Consider the following 27,600-nt stretch of genomic DNA (forward strand, 5'->3'; position numbering starts at 1 on the left):
GACTTGAAATTTGGCATGCATGTAGTTGAAACATTAATCTATGCAAGGAAAATGACAAATTACGCATAGCATACCTAGTTTAAGATATTTTTAGTCATTTGAAGCGAGTGGTTAGTTTTTTTTTTATCTTGGTCACTTAGACCCCATTCTATATTTATGGTATCACAGAGTTCGGGCCCAAAACGGGCTTAGCCCCAGTGCCTACAGGTATATCTTGATCAGGTAAACGGAGTTATCCGTAGTCAAAATCAGTGTGCCAAGAACGGACTAACAATAAGTATGAAACACGTCAGACATATCTCTTTCATTTAGAGAAATCTCGTTACTTTGGCAAACCGATATATCTCCGGTCTATGTCATGTATCTAACTTAGGTTTCTGGGGTTTAACTGTACATGTGACCAATATCTTGTGCTTATATCATTACACGTGTAGCAGGGCTGGCGTTCGTATACATGAAGTTATATATGTATAGTACGGATGTTATATGATCGTATCAGTGTGTCACCTTCTGCACGATTCTTACATGGACTGATACTTTTAAAAGTTTACAATTTCCACTCACACTGGTTACTACACATCAGGGATACATGTATTTTGGATAAAAATGGTTTTGTAAATTATTGGATTATCCTAACGAATGTCTGTTTATCCAAAAACGTTAATATAAATTCTTCTAAATGATAGATCTGATAGGTTATGTGATCCCTGTAATGCAAATGAAATTGGAGATGAATTGCACTACATATTTAATTGTGAATTTTCCAATAATGAGATTTTTTTTACCTGCAAATATTTACAAAGTTAGAAATGCTTTTAGTTTTTGCAATAAAATATTTAATAGTGATGGCAGATTTATTTTTAATGATTTGGCCAAATTTTGTAGAATTGTAATGTCAATATTCAAAAAATTATATTCCTTCCACGAGCAACCTGACTGTACATATGTTACGTTTTTGTTCATTCATTACCTATTTGTTACACTGTTTGTTTTATATATTTGTACTTTCATGGCTCATATGAGGCCAAAAAGTGAAATAAAAAGTTTCAAAGAGTAATTGACCATAACACTTTACATGAAGGTCAAATTCCATCTTCACAAATCAAAGATTATCGATTCGTTACCTCTTACTAACGTCAATGCGAGGTAACGCTCTTGTGAAGATGGTCAACTTCCAGTTTGATGTTGAATCATTCACATTTTAATACAATAATTGGGTTAATCTCATCTCGAGTGGCATAGGTATAGAGCTTGATTTCTTGTTTGTATCACTGTTTGAATATAAGAGACCTCTTCATATTTTTGAACATGTTGCAATACAACAAGTGTAACAAGAAACCTGACGGAAATCCCCACTAGTGCACTCTATAATTTTTATCTCTTGAAACAGCCCCTTGTATTTAGCTTGTTTATGTGATTGAATTCGGGAGTGGGTGAAGACGTATTTTGATATGAAATGTCGGTTTGGTGTTGGGTAACTTGTATTCTGGTCCTGCAGATATTGAAACAGATCAATGGTGAGTTGAATGATTTCTCTTATATTCTGAAAACGAAAGTACTTGTAGGTAAAAGTCGTGGGTATAAAGGAATGAAGACCTGGGTATGAGCACGGGTCTGTTGACACATATTGTAAACCGGAATGGTATATACTGTACATGTAGCAGTGAAAATATTTTGTACAAAAAAAACCTTTTAAATTCTATTATTGAAATAAATTGAATTTGCAATTGATAACATTGTATAATAAAGTTCTACTAAAGAGATAAGCCAAAACGATAACAATCAGATTTGATTTCATTTAATCTCCAATTTGATGTAATTAGTATTTTTCCCGCCAAAAAGTTGGTGAGTGTCTGGCACGTTTTATAGTCATGTGACTTTAGCCAGGGTTGGATTTTTTCCATATTGTCCAGTGGGTTTATAGTTATAGTTGGGGTTATTTCGCCATCAGGTTGCACCAAAGAGCTTTTGATTTATAGCTTACAACTTTACATTTGATAAACACCACGCCCAATGTCCATAACTATGGGCATTTCAATTTATCCTATTATATTTTATATGGAATATAAACACGAACTTTTAAAAGGATTCACGCTGTTTTTATATTTTCATCAACGCATCGTGAGTTACATTTGGAGCCCCGGTGATAGACAGTCATCTGCTCAGTAATAGACTGCTTGTCTTACTTAATATCAACCTACGCAATGTCAGTGGGTTCTGAGAAAAGTAGTATGTTTGTACATTTTGCACTACCTGTCAGTCTGAACGAATTACGAATGGCAGGCAGGGATATTTAAACATTTGTATCAATCACAGATGATAATAACAAGTATTTTCATTAAATTCATGACAAGTATGCCGGTGTGAAGTGTCACAGTTCATATCCTCATGTAATTCATTATTTTTTTCTTCTATTTACATGTTTCATTTCTGTCAGAACTGCCAGCTGTTAAAATACACTTACTATATTTATCAAGATTCATACGTGCATTGTTTACAACTGCAACGCGTTCAAGAGGAAAGGCTATCATTACAATTTGTAAAGATATTAAAGGCAAAAACATTTAAAATGTAACTATTATAGGATTATACATTATTTTAAAAGAATTTATTGATGTATAAAACTGTAGACATTTTACTCATAAACTGAATAAAAGTGCGAAGCATTTTTATGCTACGTTTGTGAATAAAATGTCCAGAGTTTACACATCGAGAAATTCTTCAAAAAAATGTTTGATTCTTATTAATTTCAATTCCTTCCCTGCATTATCAATTTCAAAAAATTGAATAGTTTCCCGCACTGTGTTATTTGTTTTCAGGTGCGTATGTATACATTTTTTTTTTTTTTTTTTGATTTATTGATGTGTAAATTCTAATTTAGCTTTATTTTTGTCTAATCAAAACAATTGTAATAAATAACATTGAAACTATTAGTATATATATGTGAATGTACAGTGCTTATTTACTGGTTGTAAAAACAAAATGACAAATTCTATTGCTTTCACTTTCAATTAGTACGGACTAGTACTATAATGGCATCTGGCGTCATGAAATCAGATCTTGAACACAGTACACACACACACAGAGAAGCACTATATCTCTCTCATTTCAACCAATTATACTGTAAATAAAAACAAGCTGTTTTCCCCAGGTTTTGACCTCGTTCGACTCACAAAGAAAGGGGCGGACGACGGAAGTTACACCGTTGAAGTTAACTACGATCAGAAATGGCGCACAGTCTGTGGTTGGCATTGGTCTTCCGCTAACGCACGTGTCGTCTGCAGGCAAACAGGACAGTCCGCGTAAGTTTACATATTTCAAGGATAAAGCAACAAAATTCGCCTTTGAATTACGGGTTTCTGAAAGAAACTAGTAGCAATGAAGTTCAGAACAATATGAAAGTTGACGTTTATGCTCGTTTTGAATTAAATGAATATTGGAAACACTTAGCAAATTATTTAATATTTTCAAACTGTCAGCTTATATTTTGTAAAGAAAACCACAATCGGTAGTTACAATAGTAAGTACATAATTACACGCATCATACCAGGCACGTAGCAACAGGTCCAGGGGAGGTGGGAGGCTGCCCTTCCACTAGCTGTTTTTAAATACATTCCCGTCATTCATAGATGCAACTTCGATCTATTGACTGGTCTTCCAATTTTTTAATGAGTGTGAATACTATTGGACAAATATAAGCTTGAACGAATGAAAACGCTGAATAACTCATTCCATGGACCCTCCCCTTCCACGATATAGATTTTGAGGTTTTTGCAGAAATGCCGTACGATTGCTTGCCAATGATTATCAGACAGTTGTTACATGCAATGTAAAGTCAACTTATTCCTTGGCCGCCACCCCCCCCCCCCCACACACACACACACCCCACACACACACACTTCGAATAGCGATGCTACATTACGTGCCTGTATTCTAATGCAAATACTGTGATAACCTTTTATACACGTATGTACATTAAAAAACGCTGTCATTTATCCAGTAACATGACATCACCGACTCTCTTCCAACAATAGCAAATTTTAAAAAGGAATGCAGAAAGACGAACAGACGGATGGACGGACACTAAAGCCCCACAATATTAAAATGCGACTGCAGTAGGAATGGTTCATATTTGATAGCTGAGTCATTATCAAAATCGGCCAAAATTTGAGTAACAAGCACAAAAATCAATTTTGAAAAGCGGAATTTCCTAAACTTTCATATGGAATTAGTATTGTACCATGAGTTTTAAGTCTGCAAGTAAAACAATATGTCACAGCCAATAACATAGGCTGACAACTACCCTTAGAACTTGCAAATACATTGATATTTTAATGTCCCAAGTCATGAAATGGACAAATTCAAGTGTTATAGTGAATTTTATGCTGCAGATTTCATAATGTTTTATATATCATCATTTAATACATGTATGTGTGAATTCCTAAAATCACGCAAGTGTTAATAATTTTACACATGTTGTTCTGAAATTATCTGTAAAGTGTTGTCCCACAGATTTGTGTCTTTCCTGTTACAGAAACAGACATGCATGGAATAGAAATATGATACATGATCCAAATGGTATTTCAAAACTTTCCCTGGCCAAAGTGTTGTTTTCACTGTACCATGCTACATACAAAATGTAGTTCCAAATGTAAATAAAGGAGAAAAAGTCCAAAGTAGAGAGTACATAGAAGGAGTAGAAAATGTACGAGTCTTTCCTGTTACATTGAAAATAATGCCAAATATGTCCACAAAAAGCATTTAATTTGCACTGCAAAGTAGCTTGTTAAATTTATTTCAAAATTTCAGCATCATAATTTAGTATGGAGATTTAATTAGGGAAATTAGATTAGTTTCACATGAGAATTGTCTCTCCTGTTACTTTCTCTCCTGTTACATCACCTTTTGTACCAGGAGGGACAAGATTTTGTAACAGGAAGGATAAAACTAAATTTTCTTCTTTCTGAAAGGAGTATTTTCAATTATTGAATGCAGACTTATTAGAATCTCCATTAAAAGACAATTGTGATTTGGAACTTTTATCATTTTCTGACTTGAAAATCATTCGAGAATAAAGGATTGCTGAATATGTAACAGGAAGGACAGGAGTTTGTAACAGGAGGGATGCACATTAAAATTGTTTCTGTATCTTAAAGTAAATATTGTTTTGAATGCCTATTCAAATCATCACTAAAAGACATGTATGATTTAGAGTTTTAAAAACATTTGGTCAGAACATCATTTAAAAATTTAAAAATAGGAAGGACAGATTCTGGCAACAGGACAGACATACATTCTATTTTAGTTTAAGGACAAAATACTATTTGAACTAATGAAATGTATATAGCTCATTTGATATTTACTCATTAAGATAACAAAAAACATACAATCCTGATTTTTTTTTCCATAGAAAATATAAGTATTGGTTAAATTTGTAATGGATGGACAGGGTTGTGTAACAGGGACAGAGAACATAAAATTTTAATTTTAACACTCACAGTATACATTATTTGAATGCAAGGTGAATATAACGAACAGTGATCAATCTCATAACTCATATAAGCAATACAAAATAGATAGTTGGGCAAACACAGACCCCTGGACACACCAGAGGTGGGATCAGGTGCCTAGGAGGAGTAAGCATCCCCTGTTGACCGGTCACACCCGCTGTGAGCCCTATATCCTGATCAGGTAAACGGAGTTATCCGCAGTCAAAATCAGTGTGCCAAGAACGGCTTAACAATCGGTATGAAACACGCCAGACAGCATTTGACCCAATGCGAGGTTGTATACTGACGAAGTAGATCGTTATAACGACCATAGAATTTGCGAAATGCTGACTTCAATCGAGACTGTTGAAATCCCTGTACCATCAACTTGTTTGTCAGTAGCTTACCTCGATTTAAAAACTGACTATACGCAGAACAAGCTCTTGCATATCGAATCAGTTGAGATATATAAATACCATATGCAGGTGATAATGGAATAATGAAATGATTAATTTCTGGTTTTCCTTCAAAATGCAACTAGTATGATATTAAACCACTTGAATATATGGCAACACGTTGACATGCAATACCAAAATGTGGCAACATGAACAGGACAATTGTCACAGAACATATGTATCTAAACATTTGCAGTTTGTTGCAAACGAGAGAATTGAGACAATCATGGAAACAAAAGTTCTTGCATCACTAAGTTGATACACAGTCATTCTTAATTCCACTATTTTAAACTTATCCAAATTTTGCAATCCTAGTGTGAGATCAGATGATATGCACCACTTTATCTTCACAAGAAACTTAATTACTACAGAAAGTGACATGTTATAGCTATAATTACGAAGTTTGATCAGTTCGAAAAAAAGACATTCTTACCTTATAATAAACAATGAGACTTGGAGTGGTATTGTAGGAAAATGAAGAAATAGAAGTTGATAACCATAGTTTATCCGTCATCAATATAGATAGGACCTAGATAACACTTGATTACTTTGTATTGTTTTTATTTCTTCAGTTTTGCTAAAACACCAATTAACATTCCTAATCTTATTAGATTGAAATTAAATGTTACAGTATACAATATAAATGTATTAATTTTGAACAACTGAGAGTGCCATCATATTTGTCATGTTTTAATATACATATATGGACAGGAGAATTATCCCTGTTGTTGTGAAATGGTCATAATTTTCTGAACCTTGTTTATCCCATTGTCATCTTTTAGTGCTAACTGATTATGTCTCTCCTGTAACATTCGTTTAAGTAGATCAATTGATGTTTTGATGTTTTTTTAAATATATATATATTGTACTTTGCTAATAAACACTTCAAAGCCTTAAGATGAGTCAATTTCCAAAAGTTCGTTATTCTGACATATCTTAAAAATGCGATTTTAATGCAAAAGTTCATTCAGTCAAGCTGTCCATCCTGTAACAAAAAAGAAAACCTTCGATTTCTTTAAATTTCTTTGTAATTTGAAAATACAAATGGTACAAAATTATCAACAAAACTATTTTGAAAAGTGTGGATTCTTATGTTTGAATCAAAATAATTCTAAAAAGTGTGAATTTTCCTTTCTTAGTACCAAAAATGTCTCTACTGTTACAATTTTCTTCCCTCCTGTTACTTTTCTTTATTATAGAAAAAAGTTGAGCTTCTGTCTCATAATTTTTATTCAAACATTTATGTATTTAATTATTCATTTTTTCCATGATACATCTGTAATAGATATAGACAAGAAAATTTATTGATAGATTATAGATTTATGAAAAGTCACTGATACAATGCCTGTCTTTCCTGTTATGAACCAGTCTCTCCTGTTACAGGTAACATAATCACTTAAATTTCTTTTATTTGATATCATTTTGTGCACCAAAGTCTTTTGAAATATTTCCAAGTTGTTAATATCTACTATACAGAGTTTTTCAAAACTGTTTTACAATAATTTAATAAGTTAATAATTTTAATAATGCACAGACTATCTTACTGCTTAGAAATTGTCACATTTTGTAATGTTCATAGGTATAAATTGTTGTCATTGCTTGTTGTGAGAAGTGTTTTTTAATTTATTTTTATGGAATACCTTTCCACCATCATGTCAATGCAGTTTGCAAAAGTTTCCATAATGATTTTGATTGTTTATTGCCATTTAAAATTTGTAACAGGAAGGACACATTATGATGAGTGGTGTCTGTTTTATATCATCATATTAAAAATTATGCTGTTTCTTGATCGGAGTTGTATCTTCTTAAGTTCATTATCATGTGTTTTATTTCATCCAACTTAAAAAATAAGATTTCAGAAACTTAAAAATTGTCATTGCCGATTTTGATAATGACTCAGCTAAGGCTGTTTGTTTTGTTGTTAAGGACTCGATGTGTAGCAGAATTTCGATTGAGCAAAGATCTGGAGGAAGAGGAAGCAGAGGCAGTGAATTTGAATTATCAGTGTACGGGAAATGAAACGGCTCTTCACAGATGTCCTTACGATTTTAGTAGCACGCATGGTAGCAGAATATATACATCGTGCAGTAGGCAGCCCCGTTTTGCTGTCATTTGTGGAACTCGTGAGTGAGACCTGTATTATATGTACAGACATTTTCTGATAGCGTTTCAAGTTATTTTTATCTATTGGTCTATTGTCCTCGGTAAGGAAGATAATCGATTGGTTCGTACTTACTCACTTGAGGACGTAGGCGAAGGGGTGGGCGGGTAGTCGGATCATGTGCCTCCACCACTTTTCCGGAGGGGGGGGGGGGGCATGGTTTGTGCCCCACCCCTTAACTTTTAGAATTCTAAGATCAGTAATGTAATTATCATTAAAACTAAACTTAACTAAGGCCCTGTAGTTCTTTTTCTTGAAGTTTATTTATTTTTCCCTTTCATCTTATTTCTTTATTTCTTGTTCCCATGACGTAATTGTTTATCGTTTTTAAGTGATATGTAGTACTAGGCTAATATCAGGATATAATAATAATAATAATAATGTCCTTTATTTAAACAGGATAGCATAATTAGTTTAAAACTAGTTTACATTGTGGTCCTGAAAACATATATACAGACAGCAGTATTATACAGATACAATATAAAATAGTATATGAAGGTATGTTTTATACATACATGTATGCTATTTACACATTTAAAACTGAAAATAAAACAAAATAAATAAATAAACAAATAAAAATAAAACTGAAAATAATCAAAAACAAATCTATATGGTTTTAATTTTCCGAATGAAAAAAATTTCTAAGATAAGCGGATTTAAAAGTTTCCAATGTTGGGTAATATTTTAAAAATTCTGGCATATTATTCCATAACTGCGAACCGTAAATTGTAAAAGATCTTCTAAAATATTGTGTCTTTGCTCTCTGGATATATAATGAATTACTTTGACTTAATCTGGTAGATTTACTGCTAATTTCATGAACATACTGAAAAACATCTAACTAATCGGGGGTTAGACTGTAAAACTTTGAAGACAAGAATGATAGTTCTATGTACAAAATAGTCTGACAGAGGCATCCATCTAAGTTGCTGCATCATTTCTGTTGTAGGTGTATAAAAATTTCTATTTAAAATCACTCTAGCAGCTCGTTTTTGAAGTTTACATAATTTGTAAAGACCGTCCTTTTTTTCATATTGCCCCAAACAGTACAACAGTAGTTAAAATGAGGAAAAACAATTGTATTAAAAAATTCCAGTAATAATTCAGTTGACAAGAATGAACGTAATCTAGACAACACACCTATTTTGCTTGCAAGTTTTTTGGTTAAAATTTCAACATGTTCAGACCACGTGAGACATCTGTCAATATAAACACCAAGTAGTTTTGCACATGATACATTTTCGATGGCGATATTGTCCACTTTTATCGAAAGATTTCTACAATTTCTTAATCTTTTTTCTGTACCAATTATCATGCACTGCGTTTTCTTGAAATTGATTGTAAGTTTGTTTTTATCCATCCATTCCAATATTTTTCTATAACATCTATACTTTTATCCGAGACATCTTGGGTTGTATCGTCCGCATACATATGAGCTGCAGAGTATTGTAAGCAATCTGGATAGTCATTTACATATAGAATAAAAAAACATAGGACCAAGTATTGGTCCTTGAGGTACTCCTATTGTAATATCTAGTTTGTCGGACTGAATTCCATTCCATCTAACACATTGTGATCCATTTGTCAAAAAAGATTTAAACCAATTGTATGAATTTTCACATATTCCAAAAGACAGTAGTTTGTGAAGTAATACGTCATGATTTACCGTGTCAAAAGATCTACAAATAAGACACCTGTAAGTTTTCCATTGTCAATGTTTTGTAACCATTTTTCAATTATACTATGAAGATTTACCTTATGGGAGTCCTCTGATTTATATACCTAGACAGTAAGCAATATGCAGCATTAATAAGTTTAACAATGAAATCCACAGGCACATGGAGCATGGATCATGATCATTCCACCCCCACCCACCTTATTTTTTTCATCTGGGATATATAAGGTGAGAGTGTGATGGTGTTGGAATGATCCATGATCCATGCCTAAATAGCCTGTGTACGGGAGAAGGAAATTGGGCACAAAGGACCGCGGTTTGCGAAAAGTGAAAGATACTAAGAACGAGGAATTTTGACACTAAAACAAAGTGATGTGCAACTTCAGGCAAGAATTAATCCGAATTATAAACGATATTCATGGATAATATAATCATATCAAGTTAGAGGTGCCACTTTATGAGGCAGAGTAGCTGCAATAATGTTCACGTAGCCCTTTTCGCCTTTGGGAGTGGGACTACAACTCCAAAGGATCTCCGTAATGGTGCAGATGCGGGAGAGATTCATCCCCGCAACATTTTCGATCATTCTAAAAATTTGCTGGGTTTTTTTACGTAAATAAAATGATATTCTTTGTTTCTTAGTCTATATCTTACAACCTGCAACCTACGATTTGTGAAGCTTGATTCGACCGATTTTAATAATTTTCATATATTCCAATATATGCGCCATGTTTGATTGTCAAGTTATTTGCATATATGCCCATATAAGGAAGTGTTTACATCCATGGACGAGTACGGAGGATGAAGCGATTTCGTCGGTATTGAAAAGGTTTATATTTGATATCAAGTTTTAAAAAACGAACAGTTAAGTGAAAAAATAATAATAAATTATGCCAACATATGATTTTCCTTTCTTTGTCGGAATGACTCGAGTAACTACATTTTCGTGCCGATTGTCAAGTTTTTTTCAGTAGATCCACCTACGAGATTTTTTCATTTCATTTTAATCAGGTATAAAATATCACAGAATGTCATGATTGTAAATCTAAAATAACAAATTGAAACCTGGCATAATCTATAGCACTATGCAGTTATAACATTTAAAGAATAAGTAACTGAATGAATAACATGACATATGATATGATAAATTAACCTACAAATTTACTATGTCTATTTCAGTATAATCATTTATTAATTGTTTATTCTCCACAAACTAACAGGGAATGCTTACTCCTCCTAGGCACCTGATCCCACCTCTGGTGTGTCCAGGGGTCCGTGTTTGCCCAACTATCTATTTTGCATTGCTTGTAGGAGTTATGAGATTGATCACTGTTCGTTTCTTCACCTTGCATAATAACCTAAGGATAACCCATATAAGCATAAATTAGCTTATTTCCAATGGGGTCCTTATATTTATAGATATTATCAACAGACAAAAAGAATAAAAATGATATGACTAAACAATTGGAATTTTGGCAGGTTTTGATTAATAGTTGCATAATGCGTTGAAAAATGACAAGCTTAATTTAGACATATTTCATAATAGAATACTAAAGTGTTGAAAAATTAAGTATTAAACAAAATTGGACATGTTTTCTGGTTATAACCCTTGCCTTGCTGGCTAGTAAGGACTTTTAAAGTAAATAATAATTAAGAGCCATTCTCTGTAACCACTTAAACATTTACATAAGGGGTCCGGCACGCACTGTCACCGATTTTTTTCAAATTTGGCACATCGACTTAATCTGGCATAAGTAATGTAAAACCATCATAATTTGGTTGCTATGCAACTCTGTTGCCATGGTAACATGTGCATGCCATTCAGGTCACAAAAGAGTCAATTTTCACATGAAAATTGACATTTTTTATTCAACTATACTGGATTAAGCTGTTTGAGTTCTTATTTAATCATTATCAAATGATACTATATAGCATTTTTGTTATTTAGTTTGATATTTAGTTAAAGGTTTGAATAATTCTGTTATATTTTCATTCTGTCTGAAAAAGAGGGTTGTTTGATACATTCTGAAAAGCTAATTTAGAGGCAAATTTGAATGATGGATAAAAATTCCCGCATTCAGCTTGAAATCTATAAATGTTTGTACAACATACATTAGATCTAGTACTATCATATAACAATGAGACATGTTTGGGAATCTACCATCTAAGCTGTGTTTCCATGGAAACAAAATGATGCATTTCGTCAGGATATGACAGTAGAGATGCATTTTTCAATGTAATTCAAAATACAATTTTCTATGTATTCAAAGTATATAATCTTAATAACCGACTGCTGCTGATGTTACATTTTAAATTTTAACAAGTTTAATATGAGAATTCATGTTGGTTGCCATGGAAACGAAAATTGCTATTTCTTTTCAAATTCGAAATCCATGCAAAATAAATGAATTTTTAGACCCAAAAAAAATGCTTTTATAGACAGATTCAACTGAAGTCGATGTTATAGTTGATAAAATATTAATACATTGTTGCTATGGTAACAAAATATCACAAAACAGCAAACTTGATGTTCACATTCTTTTCAAGTAAATCTCATTTTGTTATACATCATGCATGTTATTCAATCATAAAAACTCTTAATTTGTAACAGATAATTAAATCAATGCATAGTTTTTGTTTTTTTTAAATTTATTTTTCTTCTTCTTCAAATGTGCATGATTTCTATTTGTGTATTGTACATGTATCACAAATTGCATTGTATATCTTAAGAATTCATTAAAAATAACTACCATATTTAGAAAATGCATATTTGAATATTTCAGTTATTTCAAACTATCATGTACATTTTTTCACCATGTCAATCGAATCAAGTGTGACATTGAAATTGAATCATTGATCTTAAAAATTGTTCAAGTTAAATAAACTAAATAGGATACATAAAGATTGTAATTTATCATTGATTCATGAGGACTTACCCCCCCCCCCCCCTGCAGTTCAATATTAGCTTTGCTTACTATGTATGTGCAAGAAATATTATGCCAGTACCATCTATGAAATCTATTAAACTAACATTTCTTGTATTTTGATAGTTTCTAATTGTTGCAATCAAAGGTTATGTATTACAGCAGGTTGTATATATAAGGACAGGCCTGTAAAATTTGAATTTATTTCCCGAAATCATACAATAGCTCTAACAAGAAAATGGGGAAACAATCCAGAGAAAATGTCAGAAATGTTGCTTGTATGTCCTTAATAAATACTTTTGTTTTGTTAGTGGCATGTGTAAAATGAAAAAAAAAATCAAGATGAACAAAAAAATAAAAAAAATAGAGTAAATTCCCATGCATAATATGTATAGGCTAAGGTGTATCAGTATTGGTATTTCTACAATATTTCAATTCTGTTCTGTTTAATTAATTGAATTTATTCATAGAATTGATAATTTTTTAAAGTATCATCAAAAGTAAAGAATAATTAATACATGGATGTGTAATAAAACTGAATAGTGTCCCCACCTCAATTCACTTCTCAGTTGAGTATATGTACATGTATAGCAACCCCCCCCCCCCCCGAACTAATACAAGTAAAAAAAAATAGAGATAAAATTCAATGTTATGACCCATTACTTTATTTCACGAAGGAGAGCTTATTCAATGTTTCCTCATGTATCAATGAAAAAAAAAAGTATTCAATGGCTTAATCACAACAGGGCGTCTCTTTTCTTTTATGTAATATGTATAATAATTATAGGTTATAGACTTTGTATGGGAAAATATGACGACCGAGTTTTTTGGCGCGTAGAAGCTCGGTCCGTTCGCGACAAAAAACGAGGTCGTCATATTTCCCATACAAAGTATATAACCTTTTTATTATATACTTTCAATTTCATTTAGAAACTAACAATAATTTTATTTTTAACAATAACTTGATCGGTTTAACTGAGTAAAAGATGAAAAACACGAAAAATTTGAAAATTAACGGCGTAGAAATTTGATTGTGACGTAATGTTTGCGGGCCGGAATGTTTCCGGGCATATATCGTGTGATATATGCCCGCAAACTTTTAAAGAAAAAAGAAGAGATGAAATTGAAAGTATATAATAACGAAAGCTCATGCATTTTTCAAATGAATAAATATCTATGATTTTTTTTTAATGATTCTATTACTTCATTCTATTATAAAACAGATAATGATAACAATTTAGCATTTATTATTCCAATTTCATCCTAGTCCTACGATCCCCTCCAGTGTGCTGCATTAGGCCTAAGTAGATCTAAGTACTGTAATGTGTGACGCCACAGTCTACATTTTGAAGTCATATCAATACAACTGAAGCAGTGGGGAGCTGAAGGGTGAATATTTAGCACGCACACACATCATATGTGCCATGCTATTGACAGATCATGTCTATGAAAACATTTGACATCAAATGATTGTGATCAAGTTGATTAATTCTAGGCTTGTGAATGGATTTCAAAGTAAATAGAATAATTACCAGTATTACTAGAATGCTGGTACTCGGAGATATGTCTCTCACACCTTCTCCTTTCGTGTGGGTGAGTGGAGAGAATATTTTGAATGCCACATGTCTTCGTCTAAACTTCTGTCAGCATGCAGTAAGACATTATCCCGCCATATTATTTGTGTTTCTATGTAATTTTACAGCCGTATCACGTTGAAGAGTTTCAAAGAGGAATAACTCTTGGTTACAGAACACATTTCTCCCCATAAATAATTCACTTCAAATTGTATGAAATAGATAGATTCCCAAAAGTTTTAGTTTAGATTTATGAAGAAAGTAGATTAGTTGTTTTAAAAACTTGTGTCACTTTATTTGAGGTGGATGCGAATAAAAGTTATTAAGACATAAAAACCGTTGAATTTAAACACAATTTTACAGATTTGTTCAATTATAAAAATCACTTAGGATTGTCCATTATTCATTTTTTTTTTCTTAAATGAAAAATATGGGATCTGTTTTATAATTTAATATGAAAATTAGAATTTTAAGACTATTCATAATCTTTTATATTCAACTTTTGTGCCAAAACTACCAAATTCTAGAAAATAGCCAAACTTGATAAAATTGTACCTGTTTCCATAGCAACCATGATCACTATCTAATTTATAAATATATTTTCTTGAATATATTACAGGTAACTCTCGAATTATCGCCACTCAATTCATCGCCATTTTCGTTATAACGCCGCATTTTCCTAGGAACATTTTTCCTGTTACTTAAAACTCTCGTTAAAACGCCAAATTCGCTATCGCCATTTGCCACAGTGTTTTCATTACAAAAGTATATTTCACCGTGTTAATTATCTCGATAAACCGCCATAGGTGCACGTGGTCAGTGAAGCAGTAAATTGGTCATTTAATTTATCGATCTCCGGCGTACACCTGGACAGAAGGATCCCAGTAATTGCTGTATTGAATAAACAAGAAAATTACTGGAGATGAACTGTAGTCAAGTTGTTTATACGTCATAGAAACACATTTCAATTTAGCTATGGTTTCGCCACGAAAGAAGGTCCCGTTAAATTTCGATGAAAAAAAGCAAATCATTACGTACCAAGAACATCATCCAAAATGTACCCATCAGGATATTGCAAATCATTGTTTATGTGGTTTATGCAAGTAAGGACAAAAGATAACTCTTACATATAAAAGAACGGTAACTCTATTTCTTCAAGATGGCGGTAATTCAATTCATCGCCAAATTCGTTATAATGCCATAATTTCATAAGAACAAAAGGTGGCGGTTTATCGAGAGTTGACTGTATATAGATATTTCATTCAGGTGAGTTTCATGAAAATCGGTGACTATGCGTGTCGAATTTTTTTAAGTGGTTACAGAGAATGGCTCTTAAATATTTACTATTCCAAAAAGCACAGATGGTGTATATTTCACTTACATTTTCTTCGTGTGCAACAGCATTAATTGTCATTTGACATGTCGTCTGCCAGTGTCAAGTGTGGAACGGTGTTGTTGTCATTATCTGAGGAAATTGCATAATCATGCTGTAAAAGAACAGTGCTTTTCTCCCATCTTTTTCGCTGGACTTTGGCGACAATGTTGTATCTATTTGCGGTAACGGACTTCACAAACTGCCCTCGCTGCCTTGATATTTCCATGTTTTTTTATGTTCGCAAGAGCTAAGGTGGTCAATATAATCATTTATTAATTGTTTATTCTCCAAAAACTAACAACATAAATTTTACGTCACTCAAAACTATGGGGACCCACTTACGTTAAAAAACGCTGGCAAGTCTCCATTCTTAACAACTTTTTAAAAACGTTCCTTCGTTGCCAAATTGGTAAAAATCTTCTCAAGACCACCAGGGTCATTATTATTCATATCAATATGCAAACATTCTCAGATAATGCAGATTTCAGTTTATTCACATCATCATCTGGCCCATGGGGTAGGGTGGGACCACATTGGGAGGTCAAAACTTTACTTGACAATATATGAGTAAAATTATGAAACTTCTCAATTCAGCAGTACCATGATTTCTTATTTGTTTAATATGCAAGCATCCTCAGGCAATGCAGATTTAATTTTCTTCAAATCATAACCCAGAAGAGGGGGTTGGGTTAGGAAGGGTCTCAAATAGGGGATCAAAGTTTTACATGGGAATATGAGATTTGAAAATTTTCTTATCAAGGATCACTGGTTAGATATTTCAACATGAAAGGATTTCAATGTGGTACAGATACATATTTGACTAAGGCTGGCTTAACTATAGGAAATCGAAGTTTTATATGAAGATGTACGATTATAGGTAATTTGGAATTTCAAATGTAGCAAGGCCTTACTAAATCATTTTCATGTTGTGTAGATTCATATACAGATACGCCACACCCCCATGGGGCTATCGGTTGGGGGTATGATATTGAGTTATAATTTGTCATGGGACCAAAGAAAGAATTTTTTAAAATACTATGAAGAAAAACATTAATTAATGTTGACTCAGATGAGTGTTGTGGCTGGTGGGTCTATTGTTATAGATTACATATGTATCTTTGTCATGTTTGGGAGAAGCAGTAAAATGAATCGATAATGTTAAAAAGATGAATAAATTCTTCAACCCATGATGAGTCCGGATACTCTAAGTATACCAGTCTCTTCTAGAGTGTCCTGTCTGCGTCAAGAAGGCTATTTCTCTACATTGGGAAATTTGGGTGCTTTCCATTACGGTTGCATAGTCTGCAACATTACAATATCTATACTCCCGTCCTATTATACCGTAGTACATGTAATTATGAGATTGATCACTTTTTGTTATATTCACCTTTCATGTACCAGTGATGTGATTTATATTGTCATTCATGCACGAAAACCATGAAATGATTCATAAACATGTACAGTAAAACTCTGATATAGCGAATTTCTCGGGACCCTCTATAAAAATTCGCTATAAGCGTAATTCGCTATACGTTTATAGCGAATTCATAATTCAAATATAACGAATTCGTTATAAAACTGATTTGTTCTATATATATATATATATATATATATATATATATATATATATATATATATATATCAGTTCTATAAGAAAGCAGCAATCGATATACTTGCGTTTGTATTGTCTCTAAGAGAACTTAAGCCTATATATTTTCGAGAAGAAATAATTTTATACAAGAAATATACACATCGATTTATATATGATAATTTATCTTGATGGATTATTAAGTCATGCAAAAACATGTCGAGAGAGAAATGTCAACACAATTTTGCGCAATACATATACATGTACAGTCTATTGCAATTGTCATTTACTTGTTGTTGTACACAAATAAAAGAGTGTACGATAAAATAAATGCAATAAAACTTCAAATTTAATTAACAAGAATAGTAAACAATACCGACAATATATTTCCTAAACGTATGTGTAAGTATTGTTTTGCATTAACAACCTTTTTGAAAAATTACAAACAGAAATTTTGTAATAACTGTGAATCATTTATGTCAATGGAAAACGATTGTAAAAATCACAAAGAGTTTAAAATGAAAAAAAAAATAAATTCGCTATAAAAGGTGATTTTTACGTTCATTTTTAATTCAAGGGGAATACGAATTTACTTCGTTATATCCGTAAATTCGTTATATCCGTGTTCGTTATAGACGCAGATTTTTATATAGAATTTATAAAGAATTTGCCGGGGAAATCTATTTCACTTCGCTATAGCCGTAATTTCGCTATATCCGTGTTCGCTATATTCGAGTTTTACTGTAATTATATATTTGAATATCATTTGATTGGCGACAATGTTTCTGCGTGGTGCTTTCAATCGTGCAATTTAATTCAAATCACTCGTCTCACGATAACCGATTGCTACCTGTACCTCTTAATGAGTTTGAAAATAGTTCGATGTTTTTTAAATATAAGAAGCAGGGAATACTACTCCAAACTTTTAGTAGCTCTTGTACACTGGTCTCTTCTAGAGTGTCCTGCCTGGCGTTATAGTGAGGACTGTCTTCCTTGCCCTTGCAATCAGAACAATACGGAGAAATGTAACGATAAATCAGGAAAATGCACGTGTAAAGCCGGCTTTTCTGGGGAGACTTGTGACTGTCAGGATGGAAAACATACATGTAACCTTACAACCTCGTTTTGCCATATGGACAACGGAAACCCAGTGTGTCTTTGCAAAAAAGGAGTAACATCAACATCACAGAATAAATGCAATGGTAAGTTTGTATGTACAAAATTCAGCGTTAAGGAGTGTAAATCTGTCTTATACTCATATTTGAATTTCATCAGGGTTTGGTTTGCGGTTTGCGGATAGAGCTGCCAATGACACTGGAGAGGTGGAGTTTTACAATAATGGGACGTGGAATGCCCTGTGTATTATGAGATTAAGTAATACAGAAATTGTCGATGTTATCTGCAGACAACTCGGTCTACCAATGTGAGTAATTATATAACAGAATGCCTTAATTCTTTGGTTTGATAAACAGGATATGAAGGTCACAAACATCGCAGAAAAAATTCATAACTCAACAAACCAAAGAAAGACAATTCATTATTCATATTTTTCTGTATTTTTATTGATATAAATATTTTCAAGTTGAGTAAATTGACCTGTAAGTTATTTTCAAAATTGAAACAGCTGAAAATCACTTAATTGATCTATTTGGTAATTGATTCCTTATTTGAATGATGTTAAAGGGAAATAATTAAAGAAGGACAAACTCTAAACTCGTAAAATAAACCATCGTATAATATAGGTAAACGTTATGTATTATTCTAAATTCAAATGAAAGGTAAAAAATAAACCAGTAAACATATTTTCCAACAATTTCAACAATGTAGCAAATTAGGTGTGGGAGGTTGTGGAATGTGTTTGTATATTCACATGAGGCCAGACAGCACTAAACAACAGATCTAACTAGACTGAAACAAAATGTGTCTTCATACAACAAACAATGGATTTCAATAGAAGTTGACGGAATACACGCAGTGAATGCAAATCTATAGGTCTATACTGGTGGGATATTAAATCATGGAGGACTTTCTGTTGTGCTACACGTAATCCAGTTAAATGTTCTCTTCATGACTATAGTAATGATGATAAGTATAATTCAGCTATTATGTACTAAAGAGTTTTTCAGTTGTTCAATAGAAAATGTATAGGGAAATCTCGTTTCTAAATCTTTAAGCAGGCTTCATCATTATGTAGGTAGGTACAGTCCATGAAATGTTCTACTTTCCAATTATATTAGTTGATCCACATCCAAGAAATCACTTTGTACGAAAAATAAAATAACGGAAAGAAAGAGAATAGAAAAACACGGTGTCTTCATTTGGAAAGGAAAACCCTAATGATAATAAACCGTAGACTTCTGTTGAAAACGGAAAACCTTGATGATAAAAAGAAATGGAGTAAAAATTAAAACAAAATCCCAATATGTTCCTAAGATCCGTTTGGGGATTACGACATTGAAGACACTTCAACATAAGCGGAGTGGGTTTCAAGATATGGCGTTTTTTGAGTCATTTATGTAGGGAATACGGCCAAAACCGCGGTGATTGACTTCAACATAAGCGGGTATTCGAGACAATCCATATTCGAGGTGCTAGCTAATATTCACCTGTATTTAAGTGTTGTTAATTAATTGCTGTAGAACACATTCATTTGCAGATCATTAATCTACCCTTTGTTGTAAAGTATGAGATGAATATGATATATAGCAATTTTCCATTAAACTGATGGTTTAACATGTTCTTATGCATGCGGACGTTTGAAATATGTTGTCGCACAAACTTTATAAATGTACATGCATATAATAACTTGATATGTAATGTTTTATACATTTTTAGGGTACATGTACATACTAGTGCATTTCTTTCCAAATATATTCCCAAAACTGACCTGCCAGATTATCAGATTGCTGAGACAGTGTGTGAGGGGACAGAAACATCTCTTGTTGATTGTAAAATGACCATGGTTCCTGCAATGTCATGTAACATTGCAGTAGGAATAATGTGCTCCTCGGGTAATAATATTGATTGCTATCTTCAAAGGGAAAGGCAACCCTAACCACATAGTTGCTTTTATGAATAAAGTATCACTTACTGATATCGTAATTGACAGTCTTTAACTACAAAAATCCTTGCTTAACAATTAAATCAATATTAATCTATCATGTATTTTAAATTACCCGCCGCTAAGAGAGTGGCCATTGGAGTTTAATTTATGACGTCACACCGTCTATTCCGGTTTATTTCATCAGCAGCACTGTAAACATGACAAGTCACGAACAGTTACGTTTGAAGCCGTATAGATTTGAGCCCGTTCTTTCGCAAAAAGAAATTGAGAAAAGAAGACGTTCAGTCGAGTCGCAGATCAGGCAGACGGTACACGTTCTTCATACAAATGTCTCGAACCTCAACTTGTCATTACGTAAATGATGGATCCACAGTTCACGTAGTCTTTTCTTTTCAAATGACTTGGTTGAGTCGGGAATTTCAAAAAATAACCCTTTTCCACATCTCCCCTTCGCATTAGTGTAATTAACTGCTTGCCAGGAAGGCATCAACCTATATATTCGTAAGATCTACAAGTACCACATGCACATCTTTAATGATCTCGCAGGTGCTTGGGTTCAGCCGCCGCCGCCCCCCCCCCCCCCCCCCCCCTCCCTCCGAATAAGCTACATGAGTTGATTTAATAAATTTTGTGTTGAAAATATTTCTAATGCATGTCAACAACGTCTTGCATAAAGTCCAAAATAAGCCCTTTTAAAAAAAAAAAAAACCCATAGTCCACTGGTTATTATAAGTTCTGTTATAATAACCAGTGAGGGTATCCATTTTTTTTTTTAAAGGACTTATTTTGGACTTTATGGGTATGCAAGACGTTGTTGACATGCATTAGAAATATTTTCAAGAAAAAAAATAATTAAATCAACTCATGTAGCTTATTCGGAGGGGGGGGGGGGCTGAACCCAAGCACCTGTGGATGAAATTAGAATCTCATCAAAACCGGAACAGACGGTGTGACGTCAAAATCATTGATTTTTGTGGTCTTGAATACCAAAGAGTTACACATCATGGCAGCCTCTATAGATCGCGGGAATTTCATCAATTTTTGACGTTTTCAAATTAGTACTGAAGCATATCTAGGCCATATATCAACAGAATTATAATATAAATTATTGTATTTTATTATTACTATCATTATTGTTATAGAATATAGAATATGTTCTGGGAAATAAAATATATATATATATATATATATATATATATATATATATATATATATATATATATATATATTTAAATCAACAGAATTGTATGACAAATATTTATCATATGATTAATCCTATCATTTATCATGTAAAAATCTTTTGGGTTGCCTTTCCCTTTCATATATATTTAAGAAGTATGTTTTATAAAGGGAAAGAATGAACCCGAATGCTAATTGAAAATAATAAACCTTGTATTATCTGAATGCCAATTTAAAATGATAAACTTTGCTAAATTTAAAATGATAAACCTTCTATTATTTAGCATGCCCAAACTGGAGATTTGGAGAGAAGTGCAATTTATGTTCCTGTAACAAAACGAATTCGGAGAGCTGCGATCCTTCAACAGGAGAATGTAAATGTAAATCAGGATTCACTGGCGCCACCTGTGACTGCTTACAGGGAAACAACCCCTGCAATGAAACAATCTCTGAATGTCATGCACAATTAGGAAAACCAACATGTCTTTGCAAAACAGAATTCATTCATAAAAATTACAGGTGTATAGGTATGTTTTTTATGATATCATGTTGATATTTCCAATTCAGTACCCACATCTTGGCCTTGGCCTATATTTGTTTATTTGCTAAGGAGGTACGGATAAAATATGTATGGTTGATAAATGTTTAATCTTAATGATGTAATTGATGTTTAGTCAGTATCAAATAAAGATGGGGAAATAAGCAGTAATACAGGGATGGATTATATATATATATATATATATATATATATATATATACACATATTCAATAAATTATTTTTTCTTGGTATCGGGGTAGAATAAAGTAAAAATAATAATAAAATCCAATGCTCAAACTTTTATCTATAGCGCTTTCGCCCTGCGGGCTCGTCAGTAGATTTTTAAACAATGTAAACAAGTTCCATTATGACGTCATCCTCGTGACGTTATGTGGGCAACGTTAAACATAATGCAGTCATGATTGTGACGTCAGAACATTATACAATGTTAATGTGTTAGGCACTTTTAAAAAATACAGACATATTTTAAACAGTTCCGTCTATAAGTTTTAAGTGCCTCTAAATTCCTGTACATTAAAGGAGACATTCTATGTAAAATATACATGTTAAATAACATGAAGTAAAAATATTAACAGTTTAGTTTCGGCTTAAACAGTTTTATGAAATAGTTTTCCTTGGCTTTGCGTAATTGTTCATTTTCCTCTTTTACTTTGTAAAATGGGAAAATATAAAAACTGCCTTCCCCGCACGAATCAAAGTGGCCGCTACACGGTGTGTTTCTTATTGTAGGATCTCTGATCTGTTGTTTATGTACACGAACAATGTCAGCCAATTTGGTTCCTGTTTGTCCTATATAGTTTTCTCCACATGTAGGGCACGTCATACAATAAAGTAGATTTTTAGATTTACACGTCATAGTTGAATTTACTTTGAAGTTCATTCCGTTTTTGAAAGTTATGGAGTGGCCGGTTTGTATAAATTGGCAAGTACCGCATCGTGGATCCTCGCATTTGAAGACTGCTGGTTTTTCGGGGTTTGATGTAAATTTGGCTTTAGTGAGAATGTTTTTCAAATTTGGTGGTTGACGTCTGCTGTGGAGTATATCCGTGGGTTGAATGAGGTCATTTAATGTTTCTGATTGTTGAAGAATAGGGAATAACTGCTTTGCTGTTTTGAATATGTTGTGATTCCTCGGCCCTTCTTGTCCAACACAAAGACTTAGTAATTTCCTAGATATCATACTAAAACCCATCTGCAAATTAGTTCCGAGTTATATTCGGGACGACATGGATTTCTTAAACCACATTCCTAAAATCGTTGAAGAAAATACAAAATTGGTGAGTTTTGATGTCACAAGTTTGTATACAAATATTCCACACAACTTGGGTATAGAAGCCACTTCCTTCTGGATTGATAAACATCAAGGTGTATTGCAATCAAGATTTTCAAAGGAATTTATCCTGGAAGGAATCAAATTAGTTTTGGAAAATAATCATTTCTTTTTTGATAACAAATACTTTCTTCAAACAAAAGGAACAGCCATGGGAACAAAGGTAGCCCCCACTTACGCAACTTTAGTTTTGGGCTTTCTTGAGGAGAAACTATTTACAGAATGCAAATCAGCTTTTGGAGAAGAATTTGGCCTGTATATTGAGAATAACTGGAAACGCTATTTGGATGATTGCTTTATTTTTTGGACCAAATCTTTACAAGATCTATACAACACTTCCACAACATGCTAAATCACCTACACAATAACATACGATTTACAATGGAAATTAACGAAAATGAATTACCATTTTTAGACATCCTGATTGTAAAGGAGGGGGTGAAAATCATAACAGATCTCTACTACAAGAATACAGATTCCCATCAATATTTGATGTTTAACTCATGCCATCCATCTCACACCAAACGAAACATCCCTTTTAACATGGCCCGGAGAATTTGCACAATAGTAATAGATGAGGATCGCAGAAATACAAGATTATCTGAACTTAAGACATTTTTATGCAGACAGAAATACCCACCAAAATTAATTGAAACAGCTATACAAAAGGTTAAAGAAACTCCCATCACAGAATTGCGAACTACTAAACAACATGAAGAAACCAACAACAAAATTCCTTTCGTTCTTACACACAACCCGAGAAATCACAACATATTCAAAACAGCAAAGCAGTTATTCCCTATTCTTCAACAATCAGAAACATTAAATGACCGGCCACTCCATAACTTTCAAAAACGGAATGAACTTCAAAGTAAATTCAACTATGACGTGTAAATCTAAAAATCTACTTTATTGTATGACGTGCCCTACATGTGGAGAAAACTATATAGGACAAACAGGAACCAAATTGGCTGACATTGTTCGTGTACATAAACAACAGATCAGAGATCCTACAATAAGAAACACACCGTGTAGCGGCCACTTTGATTCGTGCGGGGAAGGCAGTTTTTATATTTTCCCATTTTACAAAGTAAAAGAGGAAAATGAACAATTACGCAAAGCCAAGGAAAACTATTTCATAAAACTGTTTAAGCCGAAACTAAACTGTTAATATTTTTACTTCATGTTATTTAACATGTATATTTTACATAGAATGTCTCCTTTAATGTACAGGATTTTAGAGGCACTTAAAACTTATAGACGGAACTGTTTAAAATATGTCTGTATTTTTTAAAAGTGCCTAACACATTAACATTGTATAATGTTCTGACGTCACAATCATGACTGCATTATGTTTAACGTTGCCCACATAACGTCACGAGGATGACGTCATAATGGAACTTGTTTACATTGTTTAAAAATCTACTGACGAGCCCGCAGGGCGAAAGCGCTATAGATAAAAGTTTGAGCATTGGATTTTATTATTTTTTTTACTTTATATATATATATATATATATATATATATATATATATATATATGTGTGTGTGTGTGTGTGTGTGTGTGTGTGTGTGTGCGCGCATATGATACATTATACAAATTACATACATCTACAAATACATCCATATGGCAAAATTCATTTGACAGAGAGAACCTTTAAGCAGCAGTCACACCTCACCGGATAACGCTAACGGACATCCAATGGATAACAAAATTGTCAATCCGTTTCTTGTCCGGCGAAGTCCGATCAATCTGGCGGAAAGTTTTGAGCATTTTCAGGACTTGAAACGGATCCATACCACCGGACTATGGAGTGTACGATACCTATGCGTTGTTATTCTTTTTAATCGGAACTCATGCGTTTTTCCTGAACTTGTCCAGTTCACATTCCTTAATGTCCAGTGGACATGAGTCACGACCGGACTACTACCGGACATGCAGCGGGTCAACTGAAGATGTAATGGGCACCGACCGTATGTTTACGCACAAGAAACGCATGAAACTGGCGAATAACGGTTGTCAAACGGAGGTCCACGGGACCGGTACAAGTCCGTTCGTCTAACATTGAAAAACGTTATATCAATTTCTCACGCATCCCACGTTCGCTTAACCCAGGCATGTCCGTTATTCAGACGGTAATGCCTTCGGGAATCTCTCTAGATTCAAACAGGATTTCTACCTATGAATATTGGGCGGTCTGCTCTTCCCCAGCATTGTGAAAGGGAGGAGATGGGCCTTGTAACCTTTTCCCGTGCCCTGTTTTTACCCTTCCCAACATTTGTAGACCTTCATTTTGGAGGCATCACGGAAATATATCAGCGTGGGTGGTAAGTCTGAAAAAATATATCGCACTTTTGATTATATCCGTTTTGTTAGTCACGTGGGCGTTACAAGTCCGTTCGCCTAAAGTTGAAAGAACGTTAGATCAGTTTCTGATGCGTCCCATGTTCGTTTAACCCGGTACTTGTTCGTTATTCACACTGTGATGTTCGTTAATCAACCGTTAATTGTCCGGTATGTGTCCAGTAATCGTGCGGTTCTTATGCTTTTTATACGCTTCATACACCGATCGCTGGACCCCCGAGCAACAGCGGGAACGACTTTCATCAACGGATACCAACGGACAGCATTATGTCACAATTTGTTTTATTCGTGTGACGTTCGTTTATGCTATCCGGTAAGGCGTAAAGCATGACTGCTTCTTTATACTTTTATTTACGTGATATAGATCCGATAAGGCTTGCAAACTTAACAACATCTGTAACAACCAGTGGGAGTAAACTTTACGAGGGAAGAGTGGAACTTTATGTTAACGGTTGTTGGGGAACAATTTGCGATGATGCTGCCCATCCTGGAGTGAAAATGGTTGAAGTTCTCTGCAGAAATCTTGGTCTACCAAGGTAGGTTTTTTCTTATTAGGAAATTTAAAATTCTTATTGCACATCTTTATGCATGTTGTAATTGCACACTGCTGAGCTGAATGCAAAATCTTTGATATGGTGTGCCAGATAACTGTGTACTTAAGGTAACTGTAGGTTAAGTTATACAACCTTTTGTTTTCATTACGGGGCTTATTAGGAGTGTGCAGCCTGTGCTCTATGTTATGGGTACATGTCTAGTATAGTATGTTACATAATGTCATGGTGGCTCAGTAGTTATCTAACCTTCGTTTCGTGATCAGGAGATCATGGGTTGAGGCCTGAAGATGTAAAAATTGGCAGTGACTGCTCGTTTGCTGAATGCTCAGCGTTTTAGAATTAGAGTTATGCTTCTTTTCGAGGAGACCTTAAAATGAGTTCATGTGTTACGACAGGCATTGCCATGATTAAGAACTCTCACTGCTATGGACCCGAGGGTCATGTATAAATAAAATGTTGTGGCACTACACCTACAGTGCTAGCTGGTGACATCTCGATCTTAAAAAATCTCAAGGAAACATTAAACAAATGCAAAATAAACTTGTTGGGAATATACATATTATGTGTATCATGGTAAGGACATAGGTCTAATGCATTATGTTTCATATCATTTTTCCTTTTCAGCACGTACTCAGAATATGCAGGCGCTGCATATTATGGCATGGGTATGGGTCCAATTCATTATAGCTTTGTGCACTGTACAGGGAAGGAAGCATCGGTGTCACAGTGTTACACTTCAAGGGCCTCCTATTGCAGTCATAGTGAAGATTTGGGTATCAGATGTGGCGAAGGTATTACATATACACTACATGCCATCTCTTTTATTGGAATTTGAAAAAAAAAGTTTAAATTTGGAGGTATCTTGCATGAAAAAGAATCGAGACCTATGAGCAACTTTTTAGCTCACCTGAGCTGAAAGTTCAAGTGAGGTTTTCTAATCACCCGTGGTCTGTCGTCTGTCTGTCCATCTGTTTGTAAACTTTTCACATTTTCGACTTCTTCTCCAGAATTACTGGGTCAATTTCAAATAAAATTGGCAAAAAGCATCCTTGGGTGAAGGATATTCAAGTTTGTTCAAAGGAAGGCCATGCCTCATTCAAAGGGGAGATAATCACAAAAATGTAAAATTAGGGTGGGGTCATTTAAATATCTTCTTCTCAGGAACCAGTGTGCCAGAAAAAATTACATTTACATGAAAGCTTCTTGGCTTAGTACAGATTCAAGTTTGATAGAATTATGACCCTCGGGGATAGGACGGTACCACAATAGGGGATCAAAGTTTTAGATACAAATGTATAGGTTGGTTGGTTG

At 33.6% G+C, this 27,600-nt stretch overlaps 1 protein-coding gene across 3 annotated transcripts in view; it reads left to right on the forward strand.

Moving 5' to 3' along the window:
• The first annotated feature begins 1,407 nt into the window (after positions 1 to 1,407).
• LOC125645466 (uncharacterized) overlaps positions 1,408 to 27,600 on the forward strand; it is a 147,297-nt gene continuing 121,104 nt past the window's right edge. For 2 of the 3 annotated variants that reach the window (XM_048871008.2, XM_048871007.2), the window contains exons 1-9: positions 1,420 to 1,517; positions 3,152 to 3,302; positions 7,871 to 8,067; positions 18,198 to 18,443; positions 18,517 to 18,664; positions 20,077 to 20,252; positions 21,769 to 22,011; positions 26,100 to 26,271; positions 26,914 to 27,080. In XM_048871008.2, coding sequence (XP_048726965.2) covers positions 1,457 to 1,517; positions 3,152 to 3,302; positions 7,871 to 8,067; positions 18,198 to 18,443; positions 18,517 to 18,664; positions 20,077 to 20,252; positions 21,769 to 22,011; positions 26,100 to 26,271; positions 26,914 to 27,080 — 1,561 coding nt within the window. In that variant the 5' untranslated portion in view covers positions 1,420 to 1,456. Of the gene's footprint in view, positions 1,518 to 3,151; positions 3,303 to 7,870; positions 8,068 to 18,197; positions 18,444 to 18,516; positions 18,665 to 20,076; positions 20,253 to 21,768; positions 22,012 to 26,099; positions 26,272 to 26,913; positions 27,081 to 27,600 lie in introns of all 3 variants that reach the window. The other variant, XM_056140159.1, reaches the window with a different exon arrangement.

The sequence above is a fragment of the Ostrea edulis genome, chromosome 6 (genome assembly GCF_947568905.1).
Source record: "Ostrea edulis chromosome 6, xbOstEdul1.1, whole genome shotgun sequence".
Taxonomy (NCBI): Eukaryota; Metazoa; Mollusca; class Bivalvia; order Ostreida; family Ostreidae; genus Ostrea; species Ostrea edulis.